This window comes from Perissodus microlepis, chromosome 13 (genome assembly GCF_051167445.1).
Source record: "Perissodus microlepis isolate ML-2025 ecotype Zambia chromosome 13, ASM5116744v1, whole genome shotgun sequence".
NCBI lineage: Eukaryota > Metazoa > Chordata > Actinopteri > Cichliformes > Cichlidae > Perissodus > Perissodus microlepis.
The window spans coordinates 18888629-18902334 of NC_140473.1; the positions used below are offsets into that span (position 1 = coordinate 18888629).

General features: G+C 39.3%; 1 protein-coding gene across 1 annotated transcript in view; it reads left to right on the plus strand.

Annotated features, from left to right (window-relative positions):
* Window positions 1–13706, plus strand: part of LOC146375043 (VPS10 domain-containing receptor SorCS3-like) — a 52235-nt gene that overhangs the window by 34668 nt on the left and 3861 nt on the right. Inside the window, exons 12-26 of the mRNA XM_084947754.1 lie at window positions 66–142; window positions 239–330; window positions 1124–1231; window positions 1477–1594; window positions 1716–1849; window positions 2443–2556; window positions 3139–3310; window positions 5436–5622; window positions 5888–6021; window positions 6391–6514; window positions 6826–6938; window positions 7162–7296; window positions 7964–8063; window positions 8891–8996; window positions 9085–9245. Of these exons, the coding sequence (XP_084803880.1) occupies window positions 66–142; window positions 239–330; window positions 1124–1231; window positions 1477–1594; window positions 1716–1849; window positions 2443–2556; window positions 3139–3310; window positions 5436–5622; window positions 5888–6021; window positions 6391–6514; window positions 6826–6938; window positions 7162–7296; window positions 7964–8063; window positions 8891–8996; window positions 9085–9245 (1875 nt within the window). The remainder of the gene's footprint in view (window positions 1–65; window positions 143–238; window positions 331–1123; window positions 1232–1476; window positions 1595–1715; window positions 1850–2442; window positions 2557–3138; window positions 3311–5435; window positions 5623–5887; window positions 6022–6390; window positions 6515–6825; window positions 6939–7161; window positions 7297–7963; window positions 8064–8890; window positions 8997–9084; window positions 9246–13706) is intronic.

Below are 13706 nucleotides of genomic sequence, written 5' to 3' on the forward strand. Positions count from 1 at the left end.
TATGAGCTATAGTGAGTCTTTGCTATGTAAATACTGACTGAAATTATGCATGTTTTTGGACTCAGGGAATATTGGAACACAGCTGTCCTCCGCCAACCTTGGGATGTTTATAACATCTGACGCAGGAAATAGCTGGAGACAGGTGACATCCATGACACGCTTTGCATGGTTACCTTAAAGAATGGTGTTGCCTAATAAAATGAGCAAATGTGTCTCTTTTTCAAATTTACTGATTCAGATTTTTGATGAAGAGTACAACGTTTGGTTTCTTGACAATGGAGGAGCTTTGTTGGCGGTATTGCAAGCAGCGGCGCCAATTCGACACTTATGGTAGGTATAAGCTCCTTCAGTAATCTCTAACCCCATAAATACTGTAGGTAGAAACTGTAGGTGCTGGGGTTGTAGTGGGAAATTACACGAGTGCAATTTTGTCTGGGGGGGGGGGGGTTGCAGCATATGATTATATTTAATGTTTTAAAATGCTGATGGGCCAAGTTTGCATGATTATTGTATCGGTGCTGCAGCTTCAGAACTGTCTGAGTCATTTCCAGTGGAAGAGAGTCTGTTACAGCTTTGTACTCGTGGTTGGATATGATGGTTTGAGTGCTTTTATGTAAATGAGGAGTAGAGCAGGGTGGAAATATGAGACTCAGAATGCCCTCATAAGTCCCTCATATTGTGGGAGCTCTGTAACACTATCTACTTTGATGTCCCTGCACACTACAGCCCTGTCAAATGTGATTAAGCTCCGAGAGAGGTGATTTGAAACCCCCCAAATCTATTTCTAATGTTACAACCTGAGTCATATCTCTCTTTTCTGTTGTCACCTTCAAAAATCTACCTGGGCCAAGGAACATTTGTTCTATTGTTCAGTCTGTTGTCAAGATAATTTTTCACATTGAAGAGAATTCAAGGTGCTTCATTTTTCACCTGCGGCAAAAGCTAAATTAACTCAAATCTTTTATCATATTTCTTTGTTCTTGCTTTTTCTTTCTGTAACCTGTGTGCTCATGATGTTTAATGTTACACGGACAGAGAAAACAATAATTTTATCTACTACAGATAGATAAACAGCGGTAGGTAGATATTCGTCCACTGACAGTTGTTGTCTTCCTTTACGCAGGATCAGTCTAGATGAAGGAAAGAAATGGGACCGCCACAGCTTCTCCTTGGCTCCTCTGTATGTGGATGGAGTTTTAATGGAGCCAGAGTCTGACAATCATATTATCACGTAAGGAGACACATGGGTAGCGTCCAAGAGGAATAGAACAATATCAGATCTGAAGAATTAACTCTTGTGTTGATATAAACAAGGAAAGGTTCAACCGATTAACTTAGACTTCTAATCAAGAGGAATTTTATGTTGCCTGTTAACATTAATGACAGACTTCAGATTGCAGGTGCTGAATATGATATCATAAAACTGCATGTCTATGTCTCAAGATAATCTTGCTTTTCTTATGCATCATCTTTCAGTTTCTTTGGGCACTTCAGCCATCGGTCAGAGTGGCAACTGATTAAGATTGACTACAAAGGCCTCTTTAGCAGGAGATGCATGGATGGAGATTATCAGACATGGTACCTGCACAACAAGGTAACAGGATTATTAATCACTTCTGATTTATTAACGATTCGAGCGCGTGTTTGCACATTTGTTTCTTTCAGACTTGTGAAAAAGAAGACAAGCTTTTTTTCTTTCCTTCTTTGTGATATAGGGAGAGCTCTGTGTGATGGGTGAGAAGCAGATCTATATGAAGCGCAGGCCAGGCAACCGTTGCATGCTGGCCCAAGACTATTCCAGGATCTATTCCTCAGAGCCATGCCCCTGCACAGCTTATGATTTTGAATGGTAATGGCTTATATTCAGTGTTCCTAGCAGGGAATATATTGTAACTCACTTTTTTTTTTATCCCCAGTGACTCTTAATTTCTTTCATCACATGTTTACCAAACAGCCTCTCTACTTTGAACATCTAATTCAGTTGTGCGTAATTAGGGCTGTAATAAAAGAACAAAAGTATCAGTTTGCAGAACTTCATAAGGCTTAATATCCCTCTTACACGGCATATTTACAGAATAACCAATATGACTCTGTTCATCGGATATAATTATAGTTTGAAAAATATGGATCGGAGTTAAGAACTTTTCATCGCGCTGCTGTGATTTGCATAATGTCAAGTGACTTATTAGAATTCAATTAATAATGGATCGTTAAATGAATTTTAAATATCTTTTATCCATCTGTCTGAAATTCTGTTTGATCCCACATGTCTGACAATCATGTCTCTAGTTATGGTCTTAAAATATGCCATGAAGCTCCAAATGCAAAGCATTTGCCCCACTACAAAAGCGTGCATAGCTAGATTACTCTGAGTAGCAGTGTTTATCATTTCATGAAGTTTTTTTTTGTTTTGTTTTGTTTTGTTTTGCTTTGCTTTGGCAGTGATTATGGATGGGAGCGCCAGGCAGATGGGAATTGCTCCCCTGCTTTTTGGTTTAATCCAAACGGTGCGGCTAAAAGCTGCAGCACCAGCCAAAGCTTCCTAAACAGCACAGGGTAAGTGGCCCCCAATGTTCAGTCCATCACAAAACTATATCCCATTACACCTTTTTTGTCATGTTGTGTAGTACATAAACAGAAAATAATAGTTTACTTCCTATTGGTTGAGAAATAGGGCTCTGAGGGCCCAATCTGCATTATTTCCCAATTCTAAAATATATAATAATTCATAACGCATAATAATTCAAAACAGGTTTTTGTTTATGAAGCTTTTTTACATTCAGGAAACTGACAAAATTAAGTGTGCTCATAGAGGTCTGTATTTCAGCCTGCCAAATGCACAGTATGTGCTGTTGCTGGGTGCTATTTTCCTGCACTAAATTGCAGAAATAAAACTGAGGAGCATCTTCCAAGCGGAAATAAATACAAAATAAATGTGATAGTGGTGAACAAAGAAAAAAAATCTTTTGGGAAAAACATTTTTTTCCCTCTTTTTGTAAATAGCTGTGAGCTGTATGAAAATTTACTGGCACTTAACAGTTAAGTCTTTATTTTTTTGAAAACTGGTAAAACATGTATCTAATGCTGGGTTCTGTTATGTGATGTGACAATGCTCTTTACTTACTCTATGCTCAAAAGGTATCGGAAGGTTTTGTCCAATAATTGTAAGGAGGCAGGGAGGAATGTGTACTCGCCCAGGAGGCAGCCGTGTCGTCCCAGAGCACCCCAGGGCCTCCAGCTGTCTACCAGTCAGGGGGAGCTCAGTTCCCCTGTTGGAAGCAACGTTACTTTTATAGTCTCCCTCAATGAGGTGAGTTATTACACCTAAAAGTCACTGCAGTGTAAGAAGAAGCAGATATTGCATAATGAACCAAACCCAGGCTAGTGCTCTCCTGCTTTTTTTCCCTAATTCCTAAGCTAAACGAATGACTGATTTACTTTTGTCTTGCTGTTATATAGAAGTGAGGATGTTATGTTGAATACTTTTCCATTTGTGTGTGGTAGGAGGTGGTAGGAGCAAACTTTAAAGAAAGGATCTGCTCAAGTGCCCATTAAATCAGACATGCTATGTCCTCTTTTTCAGCTACTATATTGTGTTGTTTAAATATAATTTATGGTGACAAACTGAACCTCCTATTAAAACCTGTAAGAAACAATGTGCCTTGCTGGAGATGGACACATTTAAAAGGATGTTATTCTCAATTAATGATGGCCTACAGGCTAGCATAAATGATCTGCAATAATTAGGGACGTAAAAGATGTAAAAGAAAAATGTGAAAACTGGTTTCAGAGTTGATTGTAATAATAAAAAACTTTACTAAATGGCGCTGACAATCAAGGTCACCTTACAAAACATAATTAATAGTAAAGTATGCAACAGAGAGGACAGCAAATAGAACAACTGATGTACAGTTCATTCCAGAAAGGAAACGTATATAAGCTTGTTTAAAAAGATAAACAAAGCAAAAAACGGAGGGGCTGGAAAAGCTGCATGTTACAATATCATGATGTGAAAGGCAATAGGATCTGCATCAGTTCAGATGAGTTTAAGAGATTGAAGAAGCTATTTGAGCTGATGTCGTCATCGTCTGCCAGAAAACAGCATCGGATTCCAGATGTCGTCCATCGGTCTGGCTCGCTCGGCGGGAACTGGGAGCCTACGAGGAATCATCATCCAGTTCTCCATGAGGCACGACTGAGATTCATTTTGGAGGAGAGAGAAAAAAAGAATATAATAGCCAGTGATAGAAAAGACCACATAAAAGAAAGGAAGACGGTTTCTTAATTTCTTCCGAGGTGTTCATTGTTTCATTTTCCTAACCCTAACCCAAAGAAAAGAACGTCGATTTAAGCCCCCTCCTCCACTACCCAGAATTGGATAAGCAGTTACAAAAATGGATGGAACTGGAAATGATGATGGTAGTTACCAACCTCATTTAAAAGTAATCTGAAATCTCAAATTATTCTCAGGAATATTTTGTAAGACTTCTCTTCTGGGAAATATGTATTGATTTTTTCAAAAGACAAATGCAGAAAAAAAGAAAAGCGTGATATTCAAAATACTAATATATACAATGTTGATCTATTTATGACTAATATATTCACAGCAGCACATTACTGCACCAAAAACCAGATCTGAATGCAATGTGTGTATAGGATTTACATAGATTGCCCAAAAACTTGAACGGCTTTAACTCGAAGGTTATCACAAAAAAAAAAACCTTTAGCCTGAAAAATGGATGCATTTATGAAATATCACCTCAAACCTTGTTTTTCCTTGTTCCCTGTTCCACTCAAATTTACCTCTTTTAACATAACATAGATTTGCACCTTTTTGTAAGTTCATTAAATGTAAGAAAAAGAAACAACTTGAGGTTAGTTATGGAAGAAGTTAGTCCTGAGATCTTATTGTTAACTAATTTAATTGGAACTAGATTCTTCTGAAATGCCGCCTAAAAACTGCTGACAGGGTGTTTTGATCACCACAAATGAAGTTTATTTGATCTTTTGTTTCAGCGTGGCATCTCACTACAGATAGCTCAAAGCCTGAGTAATAAAACCAAAAGTTTGTTGTTAAAGTTTCTGTAATTTGTATGAAAAACACTTTGGTGATGGCATTGCGTCTGTTTGTTTTTGAGTGATGAGCTGGAAAAATGACGCCAGATTATAAACTCCTCCATCTTACTTTGGGACTCTTTCATGACCTTTTTTGCCTCTGCGTCTCTCTTTTCACATTTCCACTTGTTTTCTCTGATGAATTTCTGTCTTTTTCCATTCATATTCACCTTCAAAGTGTTTATGACACAGCCTATATGACATCTCAGCTCCAGCACTTCAGCGGCAGACTGATCGTTCTTCCCTTGCATGTGGTCCAAGTGAAAGTATCCTTACCTAAGCCATGATGACAGATGCTATGTAATACCATCTGTCCACAGGGAGACTCGCTGAGGACCAGCATCCAGCTAGACTTTGGAGATGGCATCAAGATCACGTACTCTAACCTGAGCAGGGCGGATGATGGCATCAAGCACATCTACAGAACGACTGGGATTTACCGCGTGACAGCTTCTGCAGAAAACAGCCAAGGATCTGACAGCAGCACACTGTTTTTACACATCACCAGTATGTGAATAAGAAACATCATTACTGATTCCTGAGGCTGTGCAGATAGCATAAACCTCTTTTCTTTCATGGATAGTCACGTTCCCGCTGAATTACATTTCAGTCATGGTTTTACTACTTTTATGCATTTTAACCTTGGAAAATGCAAAAGCACACACCTGAAGCTAAATGTACATCAACTGCGATCACAATAATACTTTTCTTGCTGGCTGCATTCATTCGATGCATGTATCGATATATGATGGCGTATTTGTCATCGCCGCAGGTCCACTAGAGCGGGTGTATCTCTCCGCTCCCATTGTAGCCGTCAGAGGGAAGGAGGCTAATCTGACTGCAGTGGTTTGGCCGAGCCACACCAGAACATTGACCTTCTTCTGGTGGTTTGACAACAGCTCTGAGGTGAGACGCTTCTCCTCCTCCACCTCCTCCCACCATTCTTCTATACACACAAGGCATTTATCCTTTTTACTGCTGCTTTTTTCCCCATCTTCCCACTCCTCTCTTGATGTCTTTGTGCTCTTGTTTGTTATCTGAAAGTGTAAATCTACACAGATCTCCCCACAAATCATGTAAAAAGTGACAGTATGTAACTGCCCTGTGCCATTCTGGAGGATCCAGCTTGAATGGTTGATTATATTTGCCTGAGATTGATTGTGTTCAGCGCAGCATCCCCTTATTATACAGTAGATATACGTAGTGTTCTATATTCAGCCATGAGGATGCAGCTTTTTCTGTGCATTTCTCTGTGTTTTTCCTTTTGAAATCCAGCCCATTATAACCTTGGAGGGAAGCATCTCACACACATTTCAGAGCGAAGGAAAAAGCAAGGTCACGGTCCAGGTTGCTTCTGGGAGCACTGTAATGCAGGATTCAAAAGTTATAACTGTTAAAGGTGAGTGGGGGAGACAGTCTTCAAAGCACTTTAATTGGAGAGATGCCTGTTACATGAATATGCAATATGCTATCTCAGGGAAAGTGTGATGCCTCTCGGTCAGCGCTGCAAGCTTCGCCACGTTGATGTCAACGTGGACTTATCTAATGAATAAAATGTCACGGTATGCGAACACGAAATCTCGAGGAGCAATTAACTTCAAGGCAGATGTTGCCAAATGAAAAAGGACAAAACTGCACATGAGATTAATCAAAACCTAAACTAGAAGTAGCGTTAATATTCTAACAGACATCACTTCACCTTTTTTCCAGAGTTCTTCAGGTCACTGCTGTTGTCGTTTTCGCCAGCGCTTGATGAGCACAATCCTGACATCCCCGAATGGAGGGAGGACATAGGTCGTGTGGTGCGGACAGCTCTATCACAGGTACATCAGTTCCTAAGAGATCTTTCCTGCAGTTGACAGCGAACACCAATGGCTTTCAGGGTCATTACTATTTTATACGGGTGCGCTAAAATGACACAGCAGTCATGATGTTTTGTAACCCATGTGTTCTTCTTTTATTTTGTTTAGGAGACACATTATTTAGTGTGAATTTAGCCTCCATAGTAAAGCCATACCTGGCTGTCGTGTTTTCGCGTCACTGCAGGTGTCTGGGATTCATGAAGATCAGCTGCTGGTATCTCTGTATCCAGGGCTTCCAACTACAGCAGAGCTCTTTATTCTGCCTGATGAGCAGACATCTACTGACCACAAGAGTGGGAGCGAAGCGGCTCTTGAGATGGTAAGAGCCACGATAAATTTGTGTTTTAGATCATGTCAGCTTTTATGTAGAGCTGCTGTTTCCTGGACATTAAACATACATTGTATTTATATTTATGCTAGATATTTAAGAGGACCTAAAGGCTGTTAATAGGCTAATAAGATTAACTGTTTGTTCATATGGTTGGTATGCATGTTTCCATAATTGGTATTTTTTTCTTCTGTTTTCCTTCTTCTTCTTGTAGCGTATCCCTAGCATCCTCCTCTGTCACAAAAGCACTTGCACGTCCTCCTTCACTACATCCTCAGTAAAACTCTTAACATCTTCAGTTCTGCCACTTCCATCTCAGGCTCCTGTCTTTTTGTCAGAATAGTTGATTTTTATTTATTTTTGTTAAATGATCTTGAGCAAAAGCTTTTGAGCTCACAAAAGATCTGCAGACTGTTTATTTTGCTAGGACTCAAACAAAGTAAGTGCAAAACACGAGAGAAACGCACTGTAATGTGTTAATTATCGGGCGAATCTTTGAACAATGGAGAGAGCCAGTCAATGGCGCCACCGGTCGTTATGCTAAGCTAAGCTAATTATTGTATCAATCTTTTCTTTTCCAAAAATGTCTTGCTTCTTCGTGAAATTTTAATGTAAACCTTTGTGTTTTCTGTGTGTTTTTGTTAAAATCCTGTGACAGATATCAAATATTTTTGTCACTGCACTGAACCAAGGCCTGATCCAGTTTGAACTGAAAGCTGACATTCGCATTATTGTGTACATGACTCAGCAAACTCTGGGTAAGTTTTCAGCAGTCGTTACATTGAAACCCTTTTAGAGATACGTGAAAACAAAACACTCAAACAGGCCCTAGGCTTATTTTACGGCAGATTAATACAGCATGTCTACAGATCCACAGAGCATTAGATAAGATGTGTCTTCGTTAGACTGGTTTGACATTGAATTTTAACGACGCTCTGAAAAAATAAAGCAAGGCAAATAGTGTTTCCTGAGAGACGGACGATGCTGTATATCACAGGATTTAAATATCCTTCACAGAGTGCCAGTTTTGCACCTGAGGCTATGAGACAGTAGCTCTCTTTGAAGTCAGCCAATCAATCACATGATTGACAAAGCAGGTGTTTGATATGCACGGGAAATTCACAGGGTCACCGGGTCATTAGCATATCGTAAAAACGTGTCGATCACCTCGCGTGTCTTTACCCTTTTCATCCACCAATGGATCTGTCTTCATTTGTGTCTGCATACAAAAGGTCTGGGTTGCCTTTAAAATGATCCGGAAAGGTCAAAGACTTCATAGGCTTCTCTGTGACGGGGAGAAAGATGGGCAGTGAGAGGAAATACTTTGAATATTGCATCTCAGCATTTATAAAGCCATGACTATGCATAAGCTACTGCTGCATGCAGTATGAACCCCGGAGAGAAGCAGTGGACCTCCTAAAGGTGCTTTTTATGCCCTGAGGGGATAACATGTAGGGATATGCTCGTCATGACATTGGGTAATGAAGTAATATCCTTGGAATAGGACATGGTTTAGGAAAAAGGAATGGGTTTAACACATATTATGTAAAAAGTCTGGTGCTCATTTATGGTGTTTGGCTTTCAGCACCACTTGTGGACTCAAACTCACTTCCCAGTGGGTCGGCCATGCTGATGCTGCTCATCGTGGTGTTTGTTGGTTTAGCTGCATTCTTCATCTACAAGTTCAAAAGGTATGTTTACTGAGATAACGAAGTAAATACTGTTGAACTCACTTGATAATCAAAAGCTAATCATCTTTATTGCTCTGCTGTCTCTTAGGAAAATCCCTTGGGTCCACGTCCAGACTGAGGACAGCCATGAGAAGGAGCCAGAAGTGATAAGCACAGTCGGTCAGAATGACACCATGTCCAAGGTCAAGCTCAGTGAGTTTCCCTCCCAGAAAGAACTCATGGAAAAAGAGCTGGAGGCGAGGAACATAGGTAATCCTTTCAAAATGCCTTTACTGCAGGCAAACTGTGACTGTGTTGTTGAAAAATGTGCTGTAATTATTACTAATGGAGTAGTGACACAAAATCTACATTATAATGAGGCTGCACTACTGTGCAAAAGTTGTGAGGCATCCCTCTTTTCTATATATGTTTCTTCCAAGTACCCAGGCTATGTCTAATTTTTTTTTTAATGGTCGGGAGCAATAATTCTCCAGGCTTTCTGAAGGTCTTTCAAAGTTTTTCTTTTGACATTGGTTGCTTTTTTACTTATTTTCAGTGCAGCTCTTGTACCTGACCATTTTCAGAGTATTTTTATGAACCACTTAACACTGAGGTATAAATCATTTAAGCTTAAAAAGGCTCTTAGCTTACAGGATTAACAGTGTTGTATCTACACATCACAGAAAACCTAACAAAGAACCAATTTAAAATTGTATTGTTTGGCACTTTGTTAGCCTGTCAAAAAATGTCATTTGTATGAAAAATGTTAACAATATAGTTTGAAATACACAAAATATTACTTTTTGCAACAACAAGGTGATTCTTACGGTGCTATTAGCTAAAAACCTGGCAGATCGCAGCGAGCTGTGCAGTGTATCCTTAAAAAAGTTGAGAAAACTGGACAAATGGAGGACAAAAGAAGAAGTGGCAGGCCTAAAACGTATCCACATGATGATGAAGTATGAGCCATATCTGAAAGTCATGTCTTTAACAAATGAAAAACAACTTGACACAGAGCCTGAGAGACACATCTGGCCCTTTGTGGTCTCAGTGGAATGATGGCTGTCGAGAAACCATTATTAAGGTAGGGAAACATGAAGCAAAAGCTCATGTCTGCAGAATTACAGAAGGACGGGACTGAAAATTAGTGGCAACAGGTCTCATGGAGTAATGAGTCCACATTTGAAGTTTTTTATTCAAATCATAATCAATATGAATGGAGGAGGTCAGAAGTGAGGTACAACAGTGAGTGTCTACAGGATGGAAAAAGCACAAATTGAAATAGTGTCACAGATTGGCCTCCTCAGAGTCCAGATCTCAACATTATTGAAGCATTTTGGGATCATCTTGATAGAGAACAGGAACAAAAGGCAGCCAACATCCAAATAAGAGCTTTGAAAGTCCTTCAAGAACCCTGGAGAACTACTCCTGAAGACTACTTAAAGAAATTACAAGAATGCTGCTAAGAGAGTTAAAGATGATCAGATCAAATATTCACTTTCAAGCTTGTTACAATTGTGCAAGCTCTGTTTCTGCCTTACATACTGTATTAACATGTTAGATCATATATTTCAATAAAATGCTGGACCTACTTTATGTTAAAACATAGTGTGTAAACATATAGTATAAATGTCAAATAGTCAAGTACAGTATAAGTGTACTTTGTTGCTTTCAATCATTGAAGAGATAGTGTATCATGATGCAAGCTTTTATTTCAGGCCCACATTAAGAGTATATGAGAACCTACTGTGATTATTTTTTAATGTATTAATATGTATTTTATTAATACGGGGTTTAAAGGCTGACTGTTATTGTAAAAGACAGATGCTGATTAACTTTTTATTGCCCTAAAAAACATCACTGAGCATTTGAATAAATCTGAAATTTAATATAGCGTAGACTCAAAATACGAGGATGTTCTTTTTGCTCTTATTTAAAATGGCATGTTTTTTTTTTATTTTTTTAGTGAAACTACTCAAAAATACATTAGAATTCAGTGCGTGTCTGAGGTGCTGCAACGTCTTTATCAATGCTGTGTGTCATATTTTTGCAATTTGCACAGCCCGAGCACAACTGCAGCATCTGCACAGAAACCAGATATCACCATGACAAGTTAACTTTTTGATTGCTATGCTTGACATCCGCTGTGATGTCTTTTAGATGAGAACTATTCAGTCCCTGCAGACGGTGTGGACTGTTTGACAAAACTAGCATTGCAGTGCTCCTGACACAGACATGTGGGCTGCAGGCCTTTTTTCTGGTCACTCAGCACTTTGGCTGTTCTTCATTTCTCAGCTGTTTCAACCAAGTCCTTGCTGATCTGAAACAAATTGACTCTTTTTTAGTTGCTTTCGAGAGTGTTTATTTAGAAAAGGGCAGAGCAGCATGGGGCCTTTAATCTGTGGCTCGCTATGCTAAATGAATTTACAACCTGCTGCTTAAAGATTTCATTAGTACTCATCAGCTTGGTTTGATTTTCATGTATTCCAATTCTGGCTGAGATATAAATGTTCCCAGAAAGCTGAGTCTGCTGTATTCAGTTTTCACTATTTTACAGGAACGTTATAAAGTCTACCATCTGTTAGTCCAAGTCGCTGTTCACCTTACTGCAGGATTAATATGATTGTTCATCTGTTTTTAGTATTGCCATCGATGATTTACCTACACAATTTTGTGAACTCTTTTTAAAAATGTGGAATAAATAGAGCACATTTGTTATACAGTACTGAACCTTCCATGTCTTGTAAGGCAGGTGTTCCACCAGCCAGTGGGAAATATTTCCCTAGAGAGTTTAATTTAATTAATGTGTGGGTTCAGTGATTTTATGTGTCCTCACTTTAGTCCAAATATCCTTACATGCTTTAAAAAGAAGAAGAATCTCTTATCACTGGTAGCTGTCACAATGCCGCTGAAGCTATTAAGTAAAATTACAGTCAGAATTCATGAAGGTTAAAAGGAAGATTTGAATGTTTCAAGCAGTATCTGACAGACTTAAATGAACATTTTTTTGGCAGCTTAGTTAAGGACTTTCATTTGATATATGTTAATACTAAATGATTAAAATGACAGCTCATATGGGCTCCGTAGAAAATTACAGTTGAGTTGAAATGGGGATTAATTATGCTGGAAAGGGGATTCATGTATGATACATTATACAAGACAGGAAGTTGTCAGGACCAGTCTACCTAGCAATCAACTAAGGAAGACAAGTTAGAATTCTCTGATTAGCATTTGTACGTACAAAATTGATGCTGTATGAGGAAAAAGGAAACTGTTTTTGAAAGGAGGATGAGGCTTGCACTGCATGTAACCTCCAAAAATTACACCTGAATTCACTAGACTCAGTGTAGGAGTATCAAATGTAATCTCTTGGTCAAAGAGACAAAACACTGAAGCAGTAACTTTTGAAGAGCACCTCTCATTTGGCTACATAATTGGTCACAGCTATCAGTCTCGAGTGTGTTTTCTTTTGCATGTGCTCCATTGATCGTTACTCTTAAGTGACATCCTTAAATTGATTCTGAGTTGTTTTCTAATAATAGTGTGTCAAAAGGCAATGTGACAGGACAGTTTGAAAGGTGTTCTTATTGATGAACCTACAGAGAATTAACCTCTGACTCTGCAGCTCCCCTCAGCTTTGCAGGGCTTTACAGTGGACTTAACCTTAGCTATGCAATCTGCAACTAGCATGTTGAGTCCACTGTTATTGTGAAAAAGCTCTAAAAACACCAGCAGCTCAGCACCAAACAGCAAGTAGTCAAGATTAAAAGTTAGATGGCAAAAATACTGAGACATTTTGCAGCTATAAAAACTTTATAGGAGACCAAACACAGAGCTGAAAGAGGGGATCGTGTTAGTTTGTAACAACTGGTTGTGCAAAGTAACATGTTTGCTGAAAAACAATTGGCCACATAAATCTGAAAGGATATGTATATTAATTATTTTTGCTTTCCAAAGCAGCCACAAAAATGGTTTATTGCAGCTTCATTGGTAATGTTTGTTATGTATTGGTCTGAAATAAAATAGAACCATCTAGATTTTAAACAAAACCTAACTGGAATAAGAATCATTTGATATAGAAATGGAAGTTAACATGTCTGAAAAGATCATCAGCCCTGGCCTGGTGAATATGAGAGCCAGTCAGTGTATCACTGCTTTAAATGCCCTCTGGACACATGAGAGCAATGTAGACCTGCATAAGGTCTGACAAAAGTTCTGAGGATTCCCTCCTGGTACCAAACAGCAGTCTGTGTATGCAGGTCTGTATGACCTTGCAAGGATAAGGATAAGATCATCACTGACCCACGCCAAAACTTGTAATGCCGGATGATGTTTCAGACATCATAAAGTTTCCCATGGTGTCTCCAGACTCTTTGACTCATTGTCAGAGCGAACCTGCTTTCATCTGTGAAGCCAACAGGGGATCAGAGGTGGATACTGCCAATTTTTGCATTCTTTGTTGTATGCCAGCCGAGCTGCACGGTGGTGGGCTGTGAGCACAGGTCCCACTAAAGGACTTCAGTCCTTCATCCCAGTCTCCCGTAGTCTGTTCCTGACAGTTTGGTCAGAAATATGCACAATGAGCCCACTAGAGGTCATTCTGTAAGGCTCTGGCAGTGCTCCCTCTGTTTCTCCGCACACACAGGAGGAGAGGCCAATCCTGCTTCTTGGTTGATGCCCTTCTTCGGTCTTGTCCACCTCTCTGCATGTATTAGCCAGTCTTTTGGTATC